At 39.9% G+C, this 17,345-nt stretch overlaps 1 protein-coding gene across 1 annotated transcript in view; it reads left to right on the top strand.

The window, feature by feature from the left end:
- Positions 1-17,345, top strand: part of COL6A3 (collagen type VI alpha 3 chain) — a 112,622-nt gene that overhangs the window by 64,975 nt on the left and 30,302 nt on the right. The window contains exons 15-37 of the mRNA XM_075829613.1: positions 29-107; positions 2,199-2,344; positions 2,544-2,636; positions 4,210-4,263; positions 4,404-4,475; positions 4,574-4,600; positions 5,380-5,424; positions 7,462-7,515; positions 8,164-8,226; positions 11,145-11,210; positions 11,626-11,679; positions 12,253-12,288; positions 12,425-12,487; positions 12,569-12,631; positions 13,044-13,106; positions 14,060-14,122; positions 14,319-14,369; positions 15,473-15,508; positions 15,966-16,028; positions 16,178-16,240; positions 16,344-16,376; positions 16,467-16,503; positions 16,887-16,898. Of these exons, the coding sequence (XP_075685728.1) occupies positions 29-107; positions 2,199-2,344; positions 2,544-2,636; positions 4,210-4,263; positions 4,404-4,475; positions 4,574-4,600; positions 5,380-5,424; positions 7,462-7,515; positions 8,164-8,226; positions 11,145-11,210; positions 11,626-11,679; positions 12,253-12,288; positions 12,425-12,487; positions 12,569-12,631; positions 13,044-13,106; positions 14,060-14,122; positions 14,319-14,369; positions 15,473-15,508; positions 15,966-16,028; positions 16,178-16,240; positions 16,344-16,376; positions 16,467-16,503; positions 16,887-16,898 (1,336 nt within the window). The remainder of the gene's footprint in view (positions 1-28; positions 108-2,198; positions 2,345-2,543; positions 2,637-4,209; positions 4,264-4,403; positions 4,476-4,573; positions 4,601-5,379; positions 5,425-7,461; positions 7,516-8,163; positions 8,227-11,144; positions 11,211-11,625; positions 11,680-12,252; positions 12,289-12,424; positions 12,488-12,568; positions 12,632-13,043; positions 13,107-14,059; positions 14,123-14,318; positions 14,370-15,472; positions 15,509-15,965; positions 16,029-16,177; positions 16,241-16,343; positions 16,377-16,466; positions 16,504-16,886; positions 16,899-17,345) is intronic.

Raw genomic sequence — 17,345 nt, 5'->3', positions numbered from 1 at the left:
CTTTGATAGATGTTTGTTTGATATACAGGTTATTGTACACATAACTGATGGCGTTGATGCAAGCATGGCGGAGCTTCAGCAAGCTTCTGAATCTCTGCAAAATGCAGGTAAGTGGCTGTTCAGGAGAGTAGTGGTACTAGTGTAGTAGTGTTAGATCTCATGTTCTAATATTTGTACTAATAAATGCACTAAAGTACATTGGTTAATGTAAACTTACATCTAATTTTAATGGCAGCGTAGAAAGCAATTATGAATCAATGGTAACTAAAAGTTGCTCCGATATATTCTCATCCCAAAAATATTTTGAGAAAACTCATGATGGTGGAATTTGTTTCTGAAAAAACCTTCCTAAGGAGGTGGAATAAGCTATTAAAAGAGATGCTCTCCACTGAAGAAATGAATACTATTTTTATGTTTCGGTATTAAAAGAATAGTAAATAGGTAGACATAAAGGAGACCAGGGGGAGGGTTAGGAAGGGGTTTTTCTTTTTTTTGTAGATTTATAATTAAATACATTTGGAGAACAGGAAGGTTAAAGAAGAAACTGTGATGTCATATAAATGCGATATGTTGTGATATTTATGTTTGATGCTTTTAAGTGATTTATCTTCATGTATTTGTGTCGATAAATTGAATAAAAACCATAAAAGAAAAAAAAAAAAGAACATTGGTTAACTTTGCATTCAATTATTCACATGTTCAAAGAAAAGAGGCTGCTATAGGTAAAACATGAAAAGCGATCATCAAATTCTATTAGAAAAAAACACATGGCTACTTTAATAGATTTCCTCTCATGGAAATGTAGTAAAGTCTTCTAGGATTTGGACACAATTTGCTGTTGTATTCTTCTGAATGTTTTCTTGAACTTATTCAACTTGGTTTATGTTCAGGATCCACTAATGGGTTAAAGCGTACTTCCAGTGATCCACTTAAAAACCTCTCTGAATATGCACTTCAATGTTTAATTTTAACTTTCTAATCTAGGGTTAAAAAAGTGAGTTCTCTATGCCGTTCACTAGCCTCATGCACTTGCACACTTGTGTAAAAGATAAGGAGATTTGAACAACTGCAGCCCATTACTTCCTTCTGGCTTAGGCCTCATGCCCAATTCAGTTTTTTTCGTCATGGTGCTATCCGTTTTTTTAATTGATATCACCCTGACACAATCATTTCAATGCAGCCATGCACACTTCCGTTGTTTTAACGGAACTGTGCGGCCGTTCCGTCAAAAATAGGGCAGGTCCTACTTCTGCCCATTTTTGACGGAAGAGTCTCGGCCTTTGCATTGATTTGGTCCGTGAAACAATGGACTACACACGGAAGCCATCCGTGTGCTGTCCGTGATTCACGGTACTGTCATTAGCGGCCGTTCAACGGCACACGGAAGTGTGCATGAGGCCTTAAAGATAGATGGCAAGATAAAGAATTGGGGATATAAAACTAAAATAACTTCAATATTTTACCCAAACAAGCTGTCTGTATGTGTAGAGGGAACTACTAAAGCCTCCTGCACTGATTCAAACAAAAAGTTCCTCTCTGTAGTGTGAGAGGAGGGGGAAAAAGGGGGTAGTGTAATGTCAGCAGCCTTGTAAAAATAGGGACCGGGACCGGGCTGCAGCCCCACCTGTATCTGTAACATGCCAGACGATAAAAGCTTCCTCTTAGTAAATTAGGAGTAAAGAGAGGTCTGCAGGACAAACAGCTGAGATTTGAAGGGAAACGCATTAACTGTGAGGTTTTTACTTTTCGTCGGAAGTACGTTTTAAGCTGCCTTGTGTATTATTTTACAATACTACATCGTGTAAATATATGCACTAAACGGCAGATTTCATGATGTTAGACAAAAAATAAAGAGGCAGACTTACTATTTATAATGAGCCTGAATTTTGGCTCAAATTAAGCCAGACTTCTGGCGTATATGATGTGCGCCACATTTTTTAAATGTTTTAGACACTTTTTGTAACCTGTTCCACTAGGGAGCGTGGCTTAGCAGGAAAGGGGGCGGTCGAGCAAAAAACTGCATGGTTTAAAATGCAACACCATGTGCCAAAATTTAACATTAATGGCATAAAGTAAGCCAGCCAAAAGGTGGTATAAGGAAGACATAAGTGTCTAACATGTCAGCTGGATGCACCAAATTTATCATACAGCGTGCAACACTTTCGCAGATTTTCTGACTATGCCATGTATCTTTGTAGGAGTGAAGGCTTTGCTTTTTGTGGGAATGGAAAGTACCCCCAAATTTGAACAAATAATGCAACTAGAATTTGGCAGAGGATTCACATACAACAACCCTCTGAAATTAAACCGTGTAGATCTGGATTATGAGATCATTGAAGAACTGGTGAGTCCAGCTTTTGCCGGGTATTAGATAGTACAATGGTACTGTCAATATACTGAATATACTGTACATACATTTATAGCATTGATAGCTACATAACAATACATCAATAGCAGATTATCTGAGCACTGACATGGCCTTATATATTGAGCTTGACTTGAATGCTTGTTGACTCATGTATTATTTTCTGTCTGAATTACAGGATAATGTTGCAGAGAAAGGTTGTTGTGGAGTCCCTTGCAAGTGTTCAGGAGAGAGGGGTGATATTGGAACTCCAGGTGCCACTGGATCAAAGGTAATTAAGGTTAATTTTTACATATGCAAAGGAAATAAAAATATAAAACATAAATAAATATATATATATATATATATATATATATATATATATATATATATATATATGTGTGTGTGTGTGTGTCTGTGTTTGTTTGTGTAAGCCTTGCACATATTTGTAAACCTTCATGTCTTAACCCTTTAAGGGGTTTTCCACCACCAGACAGCTGATGACCTATCCCACAGGATAGATCATCAGTATATGATCAGTGCTGCCTCAGGGCGCCAGATGTTTTGAATGGTATGCAGTAGTTGGAGCCGGAAGCAGATGTCTCCTGTCACAGAATAGCGGCCAAACTGCAGTACTGCAGCAATGCTCCTATTCAAGTGAATAGGAGCAGAGCTGCAGTTCTGCAGATCGGCCACTATGCAGTGGTCGAGAGCCATCTGCTTCCGGCTCCAACTACTGCATACCATTCAAAAATCTGGCGCCCGGATGCAGCTGGAGCAGCTGATTATTGCAGGGTCCGGGTGTCGGACCCACACCGATCATATACTGATTGCCTATACTGTGGATAGGTCATCAGTTGTCCAGTCGTGGAAAACCCCTTTAAATTCCACTAAACTAAGGTCCCATGCACACGACTGTGTTCGGTCCGGGATATACGGACCGCATGTCGGCCGCATGTCCCGGACCGAACACAGTGCAGGGAGCCGGGCTCCTAGCATCATACTTATCTACGACGCTAGGTGTCACTGCTTCACTGCGGGACAACTGTCCCGTACTGTAATCATGTTTTCAGTACGGGACAATAGTTCCGTGGACAGGCAGTGACACCTAGCGTCATAGATAAGTATGATGCTAGGAGCCCGTCTCCCTGCACTGTGTTGGGTCTGGGACATGCGGCCAACATGCGGACTGTATATCACGGACCGAACACGTTCGTGTGCATGGGGCCTAAGGCCTCATGCACACATCCTTCACCGTTTTCACGTCCATTTAAATCGGACCCGTCTGTCCGTTGTGACATCCGTGTGGTTTCCGTTGCCACTCCGCGTCCATTCCGTTGTTCCGTTTTAAACAAATATTGTGCTTCCGTTTGTCTTCCGTTTTAAACAGTCTGTTAAATCCATCTTGTGTGTTGAATGCAGGGAACTTTGGCATGCCCTGCCATTGCCTAGCAACGGATCCGTGAAAAACGGATGGCACACATAAGACAACCCATAACAGTATAATGCGCAGATGAGATGATGAACAAATAAGGCCTTATTCACACGAGCGTATTTCACGTCCGTGTTACGCGTGTTAAAACAACGGACGTCACACGGACCTATGCAATTCAATTCAGACATTCAGTGTGTCCGCTGCGTGAAACTCACTGCATGTCCTATAAGTGTGCGTTTTTTGCGCATCATGCACCCATTGAAGACAATGGGTGTGTGAAGATCACGGACAGCACACGGACACGTTCGTGTGAATAAGGCCTAAGTCTTATTCTGGCTTCACATGCTATATATCATTGTAGATAAATGTGTGGTAGAATTGATGATAAAGTCAATATCTGCAAGTAAAATGTATGTCTTGTATTTTGCAGGGTGAACCAGGCCTCAAGGGTCACCAAGGCTTCCCAGGAGAAGAAGGAGGGCCTGTAAGTAGTGCTATTTGTCATTTTCTAACATCTTTCCCATTTAATTTACATATCAGGGAGGAAAAACACAAATTGGTCATTAAAACTTATATTGTACATACAATTGATAAAAGATACACATATTGTGTGTTATTCCATAGGGTGAACGTGGTCCTCCTGGTACAAATGGAACCCAAGGTTTTCGAGGATGCCCAGGTCAACGAGGTTTCAAGGTGAGATGATCTTTTTCTTCTTGCAGCTGCACATTAACTATTCATACTCTTGAAATGTTTGAACCTGACACAGAATGTACTTTTTGTCTTTGTTTTAGGGTTCTCGGGGATTCTCTGGAGATAAGGTAAGACAAATACTACAATAACATCTTCATAATATCTTCAAGCTGTGTAGGTTACATAATACTTATTTCTTCCTGGATTAAAAACATATTTGCTCCAAACCAGCCAATTAACATGCAGTATCTTGTAACTGAGATGCTGTTTTTTTTTATATATATATGTCCTTGTTAAGTTTATTAATATTATGATAAATGAAAAATTGCTTTTAGTTACTTTTAGGCTGTGTTCACATCTGCGTCAGAGGCTCCGTTAGGGGCCTCCGTCGCAGATCCGGCAGAGTTTACCGGAGACAATAGTGCTATTGTGTCCTTTAAAGTCACGGACACCCCGACGAAAAGTCTACGGAACCTATTATAGTCAATGGGTTCCGCCGGCAACCGGTGGGTTCCGTTGTACAACGCAGGTATGAACCCAGTCTACTTCTAGTGTAGTAGCTCCTCCCTCAGAGCAGCAGGAAAATATGAGGATATGAACACCGTGTTTGCTACCTCCTCAGCTACGGTTTGAGAGAATCATTCCCAGTGGTAATATTTTACTAGAGTTCATAATATAAAGTTCTCAAACTATTCACCCCTATTTGTAAATAGTATAGAACTCCTCCTGCATTCTGGGAGCCACATATCAGTGAAACAGTTGTCACATACTTAACTTTGTACATGTACTTTGAACATTAATTCTAATATTATTTTTTTCTACCTTTCCACTTGTTCATATCACATTTGTACATAAATAGATTACATAAAAAACAACAACAACATATTAATGCATTATTTCTCCACAGGGTGAAGTAGGGGAAATCGGGCTAGACGGTATCGATGGAGAAGATGTAAGTTGTCTTCATGGGTTTATTTTGTGTTTCTGTTACCTTGTGTTACAACAGGCAGCAGTGTAGGTAGCGGGGTCAGGGGGGGGGGGGGGGGTGGTGTTGTTGCCCAGAGCCAGTCCCCCAGCGGTGGCATGTACCAGTTTTAACTGTATTTGTGTCCTCAGAATGCAAATACATTTGAATTTAATGCTGGAGAAGGAAGCTGGCGGCTCCTTGTTCCAGCATTCACTGTGTAATGCCAGCTCCAGCTGTTAGCGCCTTGACGCAGACAGGCGCGATGTAATGATGTAATCACGCCTGTCTGTGCAGAGCCACACACTGCACAGAGTGGAGGAGCAGAGGGATCTCCTCCACTCGTCGTGGGATTGAGGATATGTACATATTTATTTTCTTATTTTTTCATTAGGCTGTGTCGTGGCAGCTAATGGGGCATTATACTGGGTATAGGGGCCGCTATAGGGAAATATACTGTATGGGGTCAACTTTGGGGGCATTATAGTGTATGCGGCAGCTGTGGGGGCATTATACTGTATGAGGGCAGCTATGGGGGCATTATACTTTATGAGGGCAGCTATGGTTTATTTTACTGTATGGGGCAGCTGTGGGGGCATTATACTGTATGGGGCAGCTATGGGGGCATTATACTGTATGTGGGAAGCTATGGGGCATTATGCTGTATGTGGGCAGCTATTGGGGCATTATACTGAGTGGGGCAGCTATGGGGGCATTATACTGTATAGGGGCAGCTATGGGGCATTATAGTGTGTGGGAGTCACTATATGAGCATTATACTGTGTGGGGACAGCTATAGGGGCATTATATTGTGAAGGGACAGCTATAGGAGCATTATACCGTGTGGAGGGCAGCGATGGGGCATTATTCTGCGTGGTGAGGCACTATAGGGACATTATACTGTGTTGGGGCCACTAAGGCGTCATTATACTATGTGGGAAACACTAAGGGGTCATTATACTATTTGGGGGCAGCTATGGGAGCATTATTCTGTGTTGGGGCAACCATAGGGGCATTATCCTGTGTGGGGGAAGCTATAGGGGCATTATACTATGGGGAGCACACTAAGGGGCCATTTCACTCTGTGGGGGCCCCACTCAGTTGGGGCCCACTCGGATTTCTCCCCCCCCCACCCGCTGTGCTAAACCCCTAGCTAAGTCTCTGACAACAGGGTAATGAGCTAGGTAGAACTGGGTAAAATGGTTCAATAAGAATCTAATGAAATTCCACTCCTGCCCTAAACCAAGCAAAAATTCCATTATAGATGCCAGATATCAGAATAACTTAGGAATGTTTTTTATAAGGTAAATGACTGTAACAGCATGGAAAGGTAATTTGTCCTAACAGCCTCACATGGTTCACTAATAGTGTGCCTTTATTCTGTTTTCACCAAAGAGCAATATATTGTTTATGTGACTTCCAAACACAGATTCTGGAACTGCCACATGTTGTACACTTCTGACATAATGCCGAAATCGTATATTGGATTGCAAAAATGTCTACATTATTGTCAAGCATTTTAAATTTGAAATATATTCAGAGGGCAAGAAGTGTAGGCATAGAGAAAACTTAATGCCATATTCCTATCTCAAACATTTATGGTACATCCACAATATATGCCATTTTTAAGTTGGGGTCCCACCTCTCGGACCCACACCTACTAGGAGAATGGGGCTGCTTGTTGCATTAGCTTCAATGGAGAGGTGGTCACAATTTTCGTGGCTCTCTTCATTGAGGTCTATGGGAGTCACCGAAAGTCATCACTCATCCTTTTCCATATTTGCTGTAGACTTCAATGGAGAGGTAGCTGAGCTGACGGCTACTTTGCATCTGCAAACAGAGGTCAAGTGACCCCCATTCTCCTAAAAGGTGGGGGTCCTAGAGGTGGGGCCCCCACCTATTAAGCATGTGTGGCATATTGAAAAGTTTAAGATACTGTCATTTTCACAGATTAATTTAGATTTCACAGATAATGCATATATATTGAGTTCAGAGTGAAATAAAGTGCTTATTCTTCCATTTTAGGGTAAAAGAGGAACCCCCGGATCGGCTGGAGAGGGAGGCGGGTCAGGACCACGGGTTTGTTATTTCTTCTTTCTTTCTGCAGTGTTGTCGGTAGTTTATAACACATGTATTTCTTCCTGGTTTTAAGGCACAGTTAACAATAGTGTTAGGGTCCCTAGGTGTGTCTATCAGGCTTTCCGGTAGTTTTGATGGCAAGAATAGCATAGTCTGCAGCGCTATTGTTGCCGTTAAAAATATCAAAACCCTGATGGAAACCTAATGGGATCCGTCAAGATTTTCTGGAATCCATTCAATACCAAATCTGGCTGTCATGGCCATATTATAAACAGAAGCCTGACACTAGTGCTGAGAAATGCTAAAAAATTTTAACTTTTACATATACTAGTTCTTGTAGGGTCCATCACTCTTGACTTACTTCCCTCTCCTATAGTGTTATAAAAACAGGACAATTTTAGCAACGCTCTACTTGTTTCATTGAAAAGTCATTTGATTCCTTACTTTTAAACATACCATAACCTAACTAGTTATTCTGTGTGATAAGTGAACAATAGGCTGAATCAGAAAAACCCATAAAAATATCCATCTAATAAGAACCTTTGAGTTACGCAACTCGATGTATGGGCCATGTTGTCCTTTTACTCTTTTTAAATAAGTACGTGTGATGTTTTACCCTGTGCAACTGATGTTGTTATTATCAAATAGGGAGAAAAAGGTCTGAAAGGTCAGAGTGGAGAAAGAGGAGACCAAGGTCTTCGTGGTGATCCGGTAAGAAAGTTGTACAAGACTTGATGACTCATACTAAATCTGTAATGTTCAAGATTGTTCCAAGAATATTAAGAATATTTACCAAAATATAAGACGTGAGATAATGTAAGTGTTATATCTAAAGAGTATCTGTCACCAAAATGCTCTTTTTCTGTGTTTTTGCACTATGAGAAGGTTGTTGTTTTCCTACAACTCATACTGTGATCCTTCCAAATATTAATCTGTGCAAAAGGGGTGCTCACAAATATTAATTTGGAGTCCTATCCTTTCAGAATATATCCTATTCCCTTCTGAGCAACGGTTAATGTGATAGATCAAAGGCATCTTTGAAACTCCAGCCTTTAGGTTCACTCAAGGACAGTAATACGGTGCCCATTGTCAGGGACCCTACTGTACCTTAGTATGCCTTTAAATTCCTTTATGAATTCTACAGAAATCAAATTGTGCCATATTTCATTGAACAGCGTATAACGGAGGTAGTCTCCCCTAGAAGCATTGTAATATGACCCTGCATGGAGGCACCATATGGTGGCACACGGGGTGCTTAGTATGGAGATGCAGGGATTCTCTATGACTCCATACAGGCTTCATGTACACATCTCTGATATCCTATTGCAATATAACATTGATTATTACTCAAGAAAAATTGTCAGATACTCTTTAACGTGGAGAGATAAACTGCATGACACATTACATTTTCTTGGTTGCTCCAACAGACTAGAAACTGTGGCAACGTGTAATATCTTGCTAAAGGAGCATCTGACGGAACTTTTCTTTCTTTTTTTAAATCTCTTTTTATTATTTTTGCCTATAAAACACAAAATATTATTCAGTAAATCAACTCTTACAAGTGCAAAATTTTAATAGAACGTGGAAAATCAGAACAGGTGGACCTTGTGTAGAAACTTCTCAATCTCCAGTAGGAACTCACATGGATGCTGGCTTCTTTAGGTTAAAGAAGCTTAATTTTTCCTGATCAGACTTTTTTGTAACCAAGTCAATAATCACCAAGGTACCAAAATGATGTAGGAAGAAAATAGAATATTGTCTTTACATAATTATAATCTGGTGCATTGCTTGTTATCTGACATGTTACATTGTTTTTCCTGTTGATGAGGAATAAGGCTGGGTTCACACGACCTATTTTCAGACGTAAACGAGGCGTATTATGCCTCGTTTTACGTCTGAAAATAGGGCTACAATACGTTGGCAAACATCTGCCCATTCATTTGAATGGGTTTGCCGACGTACTGTGCAGACGACCTGTCATTTACGCGTCGTCGTTTGACAGCTGTCAAACGACGACGCGTAAATTGACTGCCTCGGCAAAGAAGTGCAGGGCACTTCTTTGCAACGTAATTTGAGCCGTTCTTCATTGAACTCAATGAAGAACAGCTCAAGATTACAGGCGTCACAGACGCCTCGTATATTACGAGGAGCATTTACGTGTGAAACGAGGCAGCTGTTTTCTCTTGAAAACAGTCTGTCTTTTCACACGTAAATGCCTGCTATCGTGTGCACATACCCTTACAAACAATTCATTACTTATTTATATGTATTTCTTTGCTTGATTTGTACTTTATACAAAGCCATTTGTTTAGGTATGATCACTGCTTTTAAACATTTTCATCTATACCTTCAGGTTATTTTTTACTTTCTAGAATTAGCTTAGACTTTGGATCTCTGGACTCTGGACTCTAAGGCCCCATGCACACGAACGTGCTTTTGCGGCCGCAATTCCCCCGAAAAGCCACAGGAGAATTGCGGCCCCATTCACTCCTATGGGCCCATGCACACGACCGTCGTTTCCACGGTCCATGCATGGCCCAGGAGCCTGGACTATAGAAAGAACGGGCATGTCTTATTATGGCCGTGTTCTGCGGTCCAGGCTCATAGGAAATAATAAACGCTGCCGGCTGACCAGAAAATCACGCCCGTGCACATGGCTACTGTCGTGTGCATGAGGCCTAAAGGCCCTTTCACACAGGCCAATGATGGGGCAAATGAGCGTTCATATGATGGCTCGTTCTTGAAGTTCTCGTTCTTATTGAACTGTGTAAACAGGGCAACAATCAGCCGATGAACGAGCAAGCGCTCATTCATCGGCTGATCGGCTCCTTTATGCGGCCAATAAAATGGTCACTACTCGGCAGAACATTTCCCTGCATAAACAGGGAGATGTGCTGTTGACTTGTTAGAAATGTATGGGTCGAGCAATCGTATTAATGACCGATCGCCCAATACATACCCGATCATTAAGTACTAATCATCTAAAAACGTGGAGGTATCTTAAATTGATGCAGCTTCAGATAGAAGCTTAAAGGGGTTGTCAAGTTTTGAAAACAGCTCAGATTGAAGGTTGTCCAGAGGCAGGAGCATTATTACAAGGCATCTCTCTCAATCAATGAGCAGCTATTTTTTAGTGGATGCCTGCAGTCCTCCAGAACTTAGCGCCATGATGGACAAACCTCCAAAATTCAACTCATGGGTATTGATTGAATTTATATAGCGAATGGTTGACCAAAGCACACATCCCTTTAAAATAATGGTGTAGCTTTATCTATATATTTCCTGACAGTTTTCCGGCGTAAATACAGTGAAAAAATATGGCGTTCAGTCAGAACTGGGGCAAATTGATCAAAGCAGTGCATGTGGCATAAAAAAAAATTCTGGGACTTACTAGGAATATAAGACACTTTTCTCTTCCTTAGACCACCTCATGGCTGGCATACAATATTTTCCGCCAAAAAATAATGCATGTCATTACTGAATTTACGAAACTTTAGCATGCCCTGCATTTTAGACATTCTTAAATACTGTTGAGGTAGGTTAAAAAAAAGTGTCTAAAACGCAATAAATCTGCAAAAATAATATAATTAATAGCTTCTCATTTTTTATCTTTATTATTTGTGCTTTAGGGTGAGCCAGGAACTGATGCTACTCAGAGAGGAACAAGAGGTCCAAAGGGAGAGTCAGGAACTGTGGTAAAGTATCCCTAATTTCAGTTACTTATTCATACAGAATAATTATAGTCAGATATCTGACGCTCATGGTGACAATTTTGTTGTGTTATTTTTGTTGCCTGTACAGTTTTCCTTTTTTAATATAGTAAAAACCTTTACATGAAATAAACATTTTTTTTAAAAAGATTTATTATGAAGTCAAAAGAAATGTTTCTCATTTATTTGATGACATTTTACAACTTTTTGAATCTTCAAAAGACGTTGTGCATTCACTTGAAGAAATAATTAGCATTTGGTTTTCATTGCATTTAGTCTTTTGATGATAAAATTAGAAAGGTTACTTAATAAAAGACTACAAAGAAAACCAGCAAGATGTTCCAACAAAATCTTTCTTTAAGGGAAGTAATGATATTTTATGGCTTATTTTTATCAACAGGGAGAGCCTGGAAGGGATGGTCCTTCAGGACAATCTGGTGGTCCCGGAAAAGCTGTAAGTAACTCATAAACCTCGAGGTCCTTGTTTGTGATAAATGATATGTCCATGTATAAGCATATACTCTGTAAGCGGAGGAACAACACCTGCAAAATACAGGGTGAGGTCCGAATTAAGCAAAGGAAAAGATGAATAAAAGGATTAACCATACATTTCATAAAGGAGGGGACTTGGTCCCCCCCACAGTGATTCCTGGTCTGGAATCACTGCTTTTGAAAAAAACAGAACGAGGCTCCATAGGAATTCATTGAGAGCCTGAGTTCCTGTTTTCTGAAAAGCAGTGATTCCAGACCAGGTCAGAATGAAGATCACGTGGACGGTGCTTGACCCGAAAACGACGTGATGCACAGACCGGTAAGTATTTCTGCACACAGCACCCCACTGAAACACCAAAGTACAAATGGAGAAGGAAAGAAAAAAATGTGGAGTGTTCCTTTAATACAAGGATGTATTGCTGCCCTCTATATCAGATAAAGTTGCCCAAGATGTTTTAATTTCTATCACAGAATTAGTATTTGAATAACCCCCATTCCCTTATTTTTCACTGTTTTTGTTTTTTGTGTGTGACAGGGGCCCCAGGGTCGTAGAGGACCTCCTGGAATTAAGGTAAGAAGGATAAATACAATACTCTGGTATCTAGCATGCAGCCTATTTTTGGTGTTGTTATCGTGTATGGTTTTGCTGCCATTTATCATATTGTGTTACATATATCTTCTGAAACTATTCTAATTCCATCCTTTAGGGTAACAGAGGAGGTGCTGGTCCTGCAGGTGGAGTTGGAGAACAAGGTCTGAGGGGTCCTCAGGTAGGAAGCTGAAGTGAATAGTATCTCAGCTGTTCATACTTATTTGGCACTTTACTTTATATGTATGCGTTTGATTCTTAGGGTCCTCCAGGACCGACTGGTGCTCCAGGAACAAGAGGCGAGCAAGGTCTCCCAGGACCCAGAGTAAGATTACATCTACTATTCCCGAAATGTAACCTAATGCACATTTAAAGGATAGTTAGTTCAATGGATATAAAATAACTTTTGTTTGCATAGTAACAACAATAGAGTGAATGATGCCAAGAAGTAACGCTTATCTAACGGCACTATTGTGGAATGTGTACTGCGAATATACAATATGTAAAAAAACTAGATTTTTACTAAGAAAAAGCACAGATTCTCCAGAACTAGCAGGCTTTGAAATTGCAATGAAGCCTCTTATCAGATGCTGAGTGATATTAGATTACTAACATATGTTCAGGAGTAGTATTTAAGAAGCCTGACATTTAGGTCGTATGTGGGAATGAAATGCAGAGGGATTTGTCTGATAAGCGCTTTACTCTGGCACTTAGATTTGCTCTCTCTATTATCTTAGGGAGCAGGAGGTACTCCTGGACCTGTTGGTGATCTTGGAAGACCTGGACAACTTGGGCGCAAGGTCTGTATATCCAGCTGCTGTGTTTCCTCTATAAATCACAGTTATATTCCATTCCATTACAGTAGAGAAACGGTATCAGCTCTTGTTTTTGACATGTAACGCTTTATTACTTCTAATGATTTAATTGTTATACACTTTCTTTTCTTCTGTTAAAATGCCAAAGCACTAAGAATGAGAACATAGTGAAATTGTAAATTAAGAATTAAAGGCGTTCTTTTTTTTCTAACTACAGCCACTGCGACTAACCCTCTATAGATTAGTAATGTGCCATCTTTTCCAAATCAATGCCAATTGTCTTTGTCACTGCTTCCTTGAATGTAAATGAGCTATGATTTTATTCTGTACTCAAGCTGGCATCCATGGATGTAGATAAGGACTGGCTGTTGAGTGCCCTGGATGGCTGCATTACATTCCCACTTTGTCCAATTCATCATTGTATATATGCCATCTGATTCTTTTTTTTTTTTGTGGGCATACTTTAGTCCTGTTTACACAGGGTTATCTTCAGTAGGTGATTATTGACTTCATAGACTTGTAGTATTAAAAGCAATGTGCCACTCATGCTGCCCAATCTACAATCCAGCCCGAATTTTGCCACTCAGGGATTCAAACAGTAGATGACATTATATGAATAGATACTATTTTATTTTTTTAGTAAGTGTAAGGGAGTAGCCGTCTCGCTTGTCTCCATAACTCCCATAGACTTCAGTGGAGCGGCCCACACTTATGCGTAGCCACCTTTACTTTATGTGGCTGTGAGAGGTGGTTAGGAGGCCTGGGTTTAAGAGGTGGGATAAGGGCCTCCACAAAACTTAATTCAGCTTTGCTTGTTAGTATTCAAGGTTCAACTTTTGGTTAAGTTCTTGACTGAATTTTGCTTTTTCTACTAATCTATTAATGAGAAAGTAGGCTCGATATATTATTAATGGAATTTCCATTATTCTCTTCTAAAGGGTGAACCAGGAGATATTGGAGCCAAAGGATCTGATGGACCAGTTGGACCACGTGGAGAAACAGTGAGTTGACGCTATACTCTAGTCACTAGACAGTCTCACATCTAACTCAATGGTTCATCATAATGATTCGACATATATTTCTGCAAACATTTGAGCTCAATTGACTTGAGCCTAAATGTAATATCATGTTGAACAGGATATCAGCAGTGCCAGATACAGTATACACAAAATAACCGATCCACCTTCTTTATTATAGGGAGATGATGGACGAGATGGAGTTGGAAAACCAGGACCTAACGGCAGAAAGGTAAGTCAGAATATCCTACAAAATGGGTATCCATGAAAAGTAGGATAGAGTCATAAAAGGAAATTGTTCATTGTAAGACTAAATTGAGCATTTACGCATTTTATTGTGCATTTAAGTCGGTGTAACTGCTTGGTTCTTTCAGTTATACCAGTTACAGACTTAGTGAGCACTGCCAACAGAAAACGCATGGAAAGGATTACAGATTAGGATTACAACATGCCACAAGACAATTTGCCCGGTTTTAGTACAAAACTGTCATGATTTATCTTCATAATGTTAGCACATTATATTCTAATTAACCCCTAGGCACCATAAATGTACTAAGCACTATGATTGAGTAAGCACGGCGGTTGTACCGACGGGATTACCCGAGAATTTAACCCTTGTGTTGCCGCGATCAGTAGCTATCACTGTATAAAAAGGGAGGGGCCTAACAAAGGCCCTCATGACTGTCCTAAAATAATCCCTTTTAACAGCTGCACGGGAAGCAATGCATTAAAGTAATTCAAAGTCAAAAATACCTTTGTGGGACAAGAAAAAGTTTCATAAAGTAATTAGTAAAAAAAAAACATGCACATGAAAAATAAAGAGTAAACACTGTTCTTTTTAATAATAACTGTTTTTTATTAAATAAAAGTCATAAAACATAAAGGGGCAGACTAACTGGCACGCACCTCTTAAAGGGGTTTTCCCACGAGGGAAATTGATGAAATATCCACAGGATATGTTATAAATGTCAGATAGATGTGGGTCCCACCTCTGGGACCCGCACCTGTCTACCTCTGTGTGTGTCGGCTGACTTCCGACCATGAAGCTGAAAACAGCGTAGCTCGCTCAGCTATGCTGTTTTCGTAAGCCCCATATAATTGAATGGTAGTTACGGAAACAGCGTAGCTCACAAAACTACGTTAACAAATTTCCCCTACTGTGTCCTGAATGCCAGAATAAGCCACGTTCTTAAGGGTTTACGTAATCACCAAACCTCGACCATTGGTTTTATGTGCTTACATATTGATGTGTACTATTTTATCTCTTAACTTTGTTTAGTATGTCTTTCTAAAAAATTGTGTAAACAATTAGTGTACTATATTGTCTTTTTACAGGGAGAAACTGGATTCCCTGGATACCCAGGATCAAAGGTAAAATGAACTTTTGCCAAGATAATCTTGTAGAGTAAAGTTGCTTTAAAGACTGATTGGAAGCCCTGTCTAATGCCTTTAATGCTTAACCCCTCCCTCTATTCCCAATAGCGCTGACTGCACCGTACACTATCATTAGAAACAAAGGGTTGAGTAGGGATAGTGAATTTGGTTTTGGCTGTAGGCACCTACTGTAGGAACATAGAGTATCTTACACTGAGAAATTGATCATTCATTCATTGGCACATTTATTCTGCTTATTGCCGGTGGGTCGGCATGAGAAGTCGTCAACATTGCACTGGAATATCCTAGCATGGAATGTATTCTTAAATTTCCATTCATCTTAGATACACTGATAATGTTGATATGACCCCGTTCACAGTCTTGTCCACCATTTATAAGTGTAATCATGCAAAAAATTCTGGTGCCAACAGAGATGTTCTCATGTATTATTCAGGGAGATCCCGGAGATAAGGGAACAAATGGAGATCTTGGACCTAAGGGAAGCAGAGGCCGCAGGGTAAGTGTAAAATGTTGCTTTAAGGTGAAATGGTCTACAGTTTCTTCCTTAGTTTTAACATGTACTTGTGACCAGAGATCTTTTGAGTGCTTGATGCCAATAGAACAAACTATATAGCAGAACCTATTCTATGCCTTATTTATCTCCAGGGCAATGCTGGGAATCCTGGCACATTGGGTACTCCAGGAGATCCAGGATATCCAGGACCGGCTGTAAGTAATATTTAAAGAAGCTAAGGAATGCATACGTATTATCAAGATACATCTTATTGTATCTACAAATAACTACATTTACCAACACCGCTTCATCTTCCAGGGACTGAAGGGAGAGAGAGGAGGCTCAAGAGATGTAAGTTTTGGATCATAGTGTACTAGAACACAACTTTTCAATTGGGGAAACCTTACTTATATTTGTGTTTTTTCTTTTTTTCTTTTACAGCATTGTGCTCTTGTTAAGCATATTAAAAACACATGTCGTAAGTATTTCTAACTATTTTGGCCAAAGAAATTCTGTTCTGATTACACTGAATTATAGTATTGCTTGTATCTACTTAATATGATTTATTGTTGGAAAAGGTGGGAGAGCAGTCAATTTTGCTGATTACTTTTAACAAGTCATAGGCATTATGTCAAGATATTTAGCAAGTTATGAGTATAAACTCTTATTGTAGTATACCCTAGATCACTTGTCCCCAAACCATGCATTCCAAGCATGGTTGGGAACCACTGATTTAGACAATTTCCTACCTGGTCTTTTTGTGATTTGAAACACTGTAACAAGCCTCAGTGTTGTAGTTTAGGCTCTAATGATCTCTTTATATTTTTCCATGGTGGATGATCCCCTCTATCCTCCCTACAGCATGTTGTTATGGTGAGTATAATCACATTTTTGCTTAGTTTTGGATAACACAACAACCTGGTAGCTTGTCCCATATTAGGAACCACATAATGATTAAAACATGATTTAACATTATTACTAATTGGGCTATAGCATGAAGATCCAAAGGTAAATACATTCCTGAGTTTGTCTTTACTTGTATACAATAAATAAGTTACATGCATCCTTTTACAACCATCTAGTGAAATCTTGGATCCCAAGCTGCTGGTAAAATCTAGATGTTGGGATCGCAAAAACTTTATTAGGAACTTTACCAGGAAAGTGCATATGAAGCCCAAATTCTCCCGTTGACAGTCAAATTAAATTCAGATTTTGTACTCTAGCTCAGGGTTTATAGCATCGAACAACTAACACCAATCATCTCTCCATTAGATTATCCCTATAGTTTCTCAGCTATGGTTTGTCCTATGTCATGTGCTA

The sequence above is a fragment of the Rhinoderma darwinii genome, chromosome 6 (genome assembly GCF_050947455.1).
Source record: "Rhinoderma darwinii isolate aRhiDar2 chromosome 6, aRhiDar2.hap1, whole genome shotgun sequence".
Lineage (NCBI taxonomy): Eukaryota > Metazoa > Chordata > Amphibia > Anura > Rhinodermatidae > Rhinoderma > Rhinoderma darwinii.
This window is presented reverse-complemented; position numbering and strand designations above follow the sequence as displayed.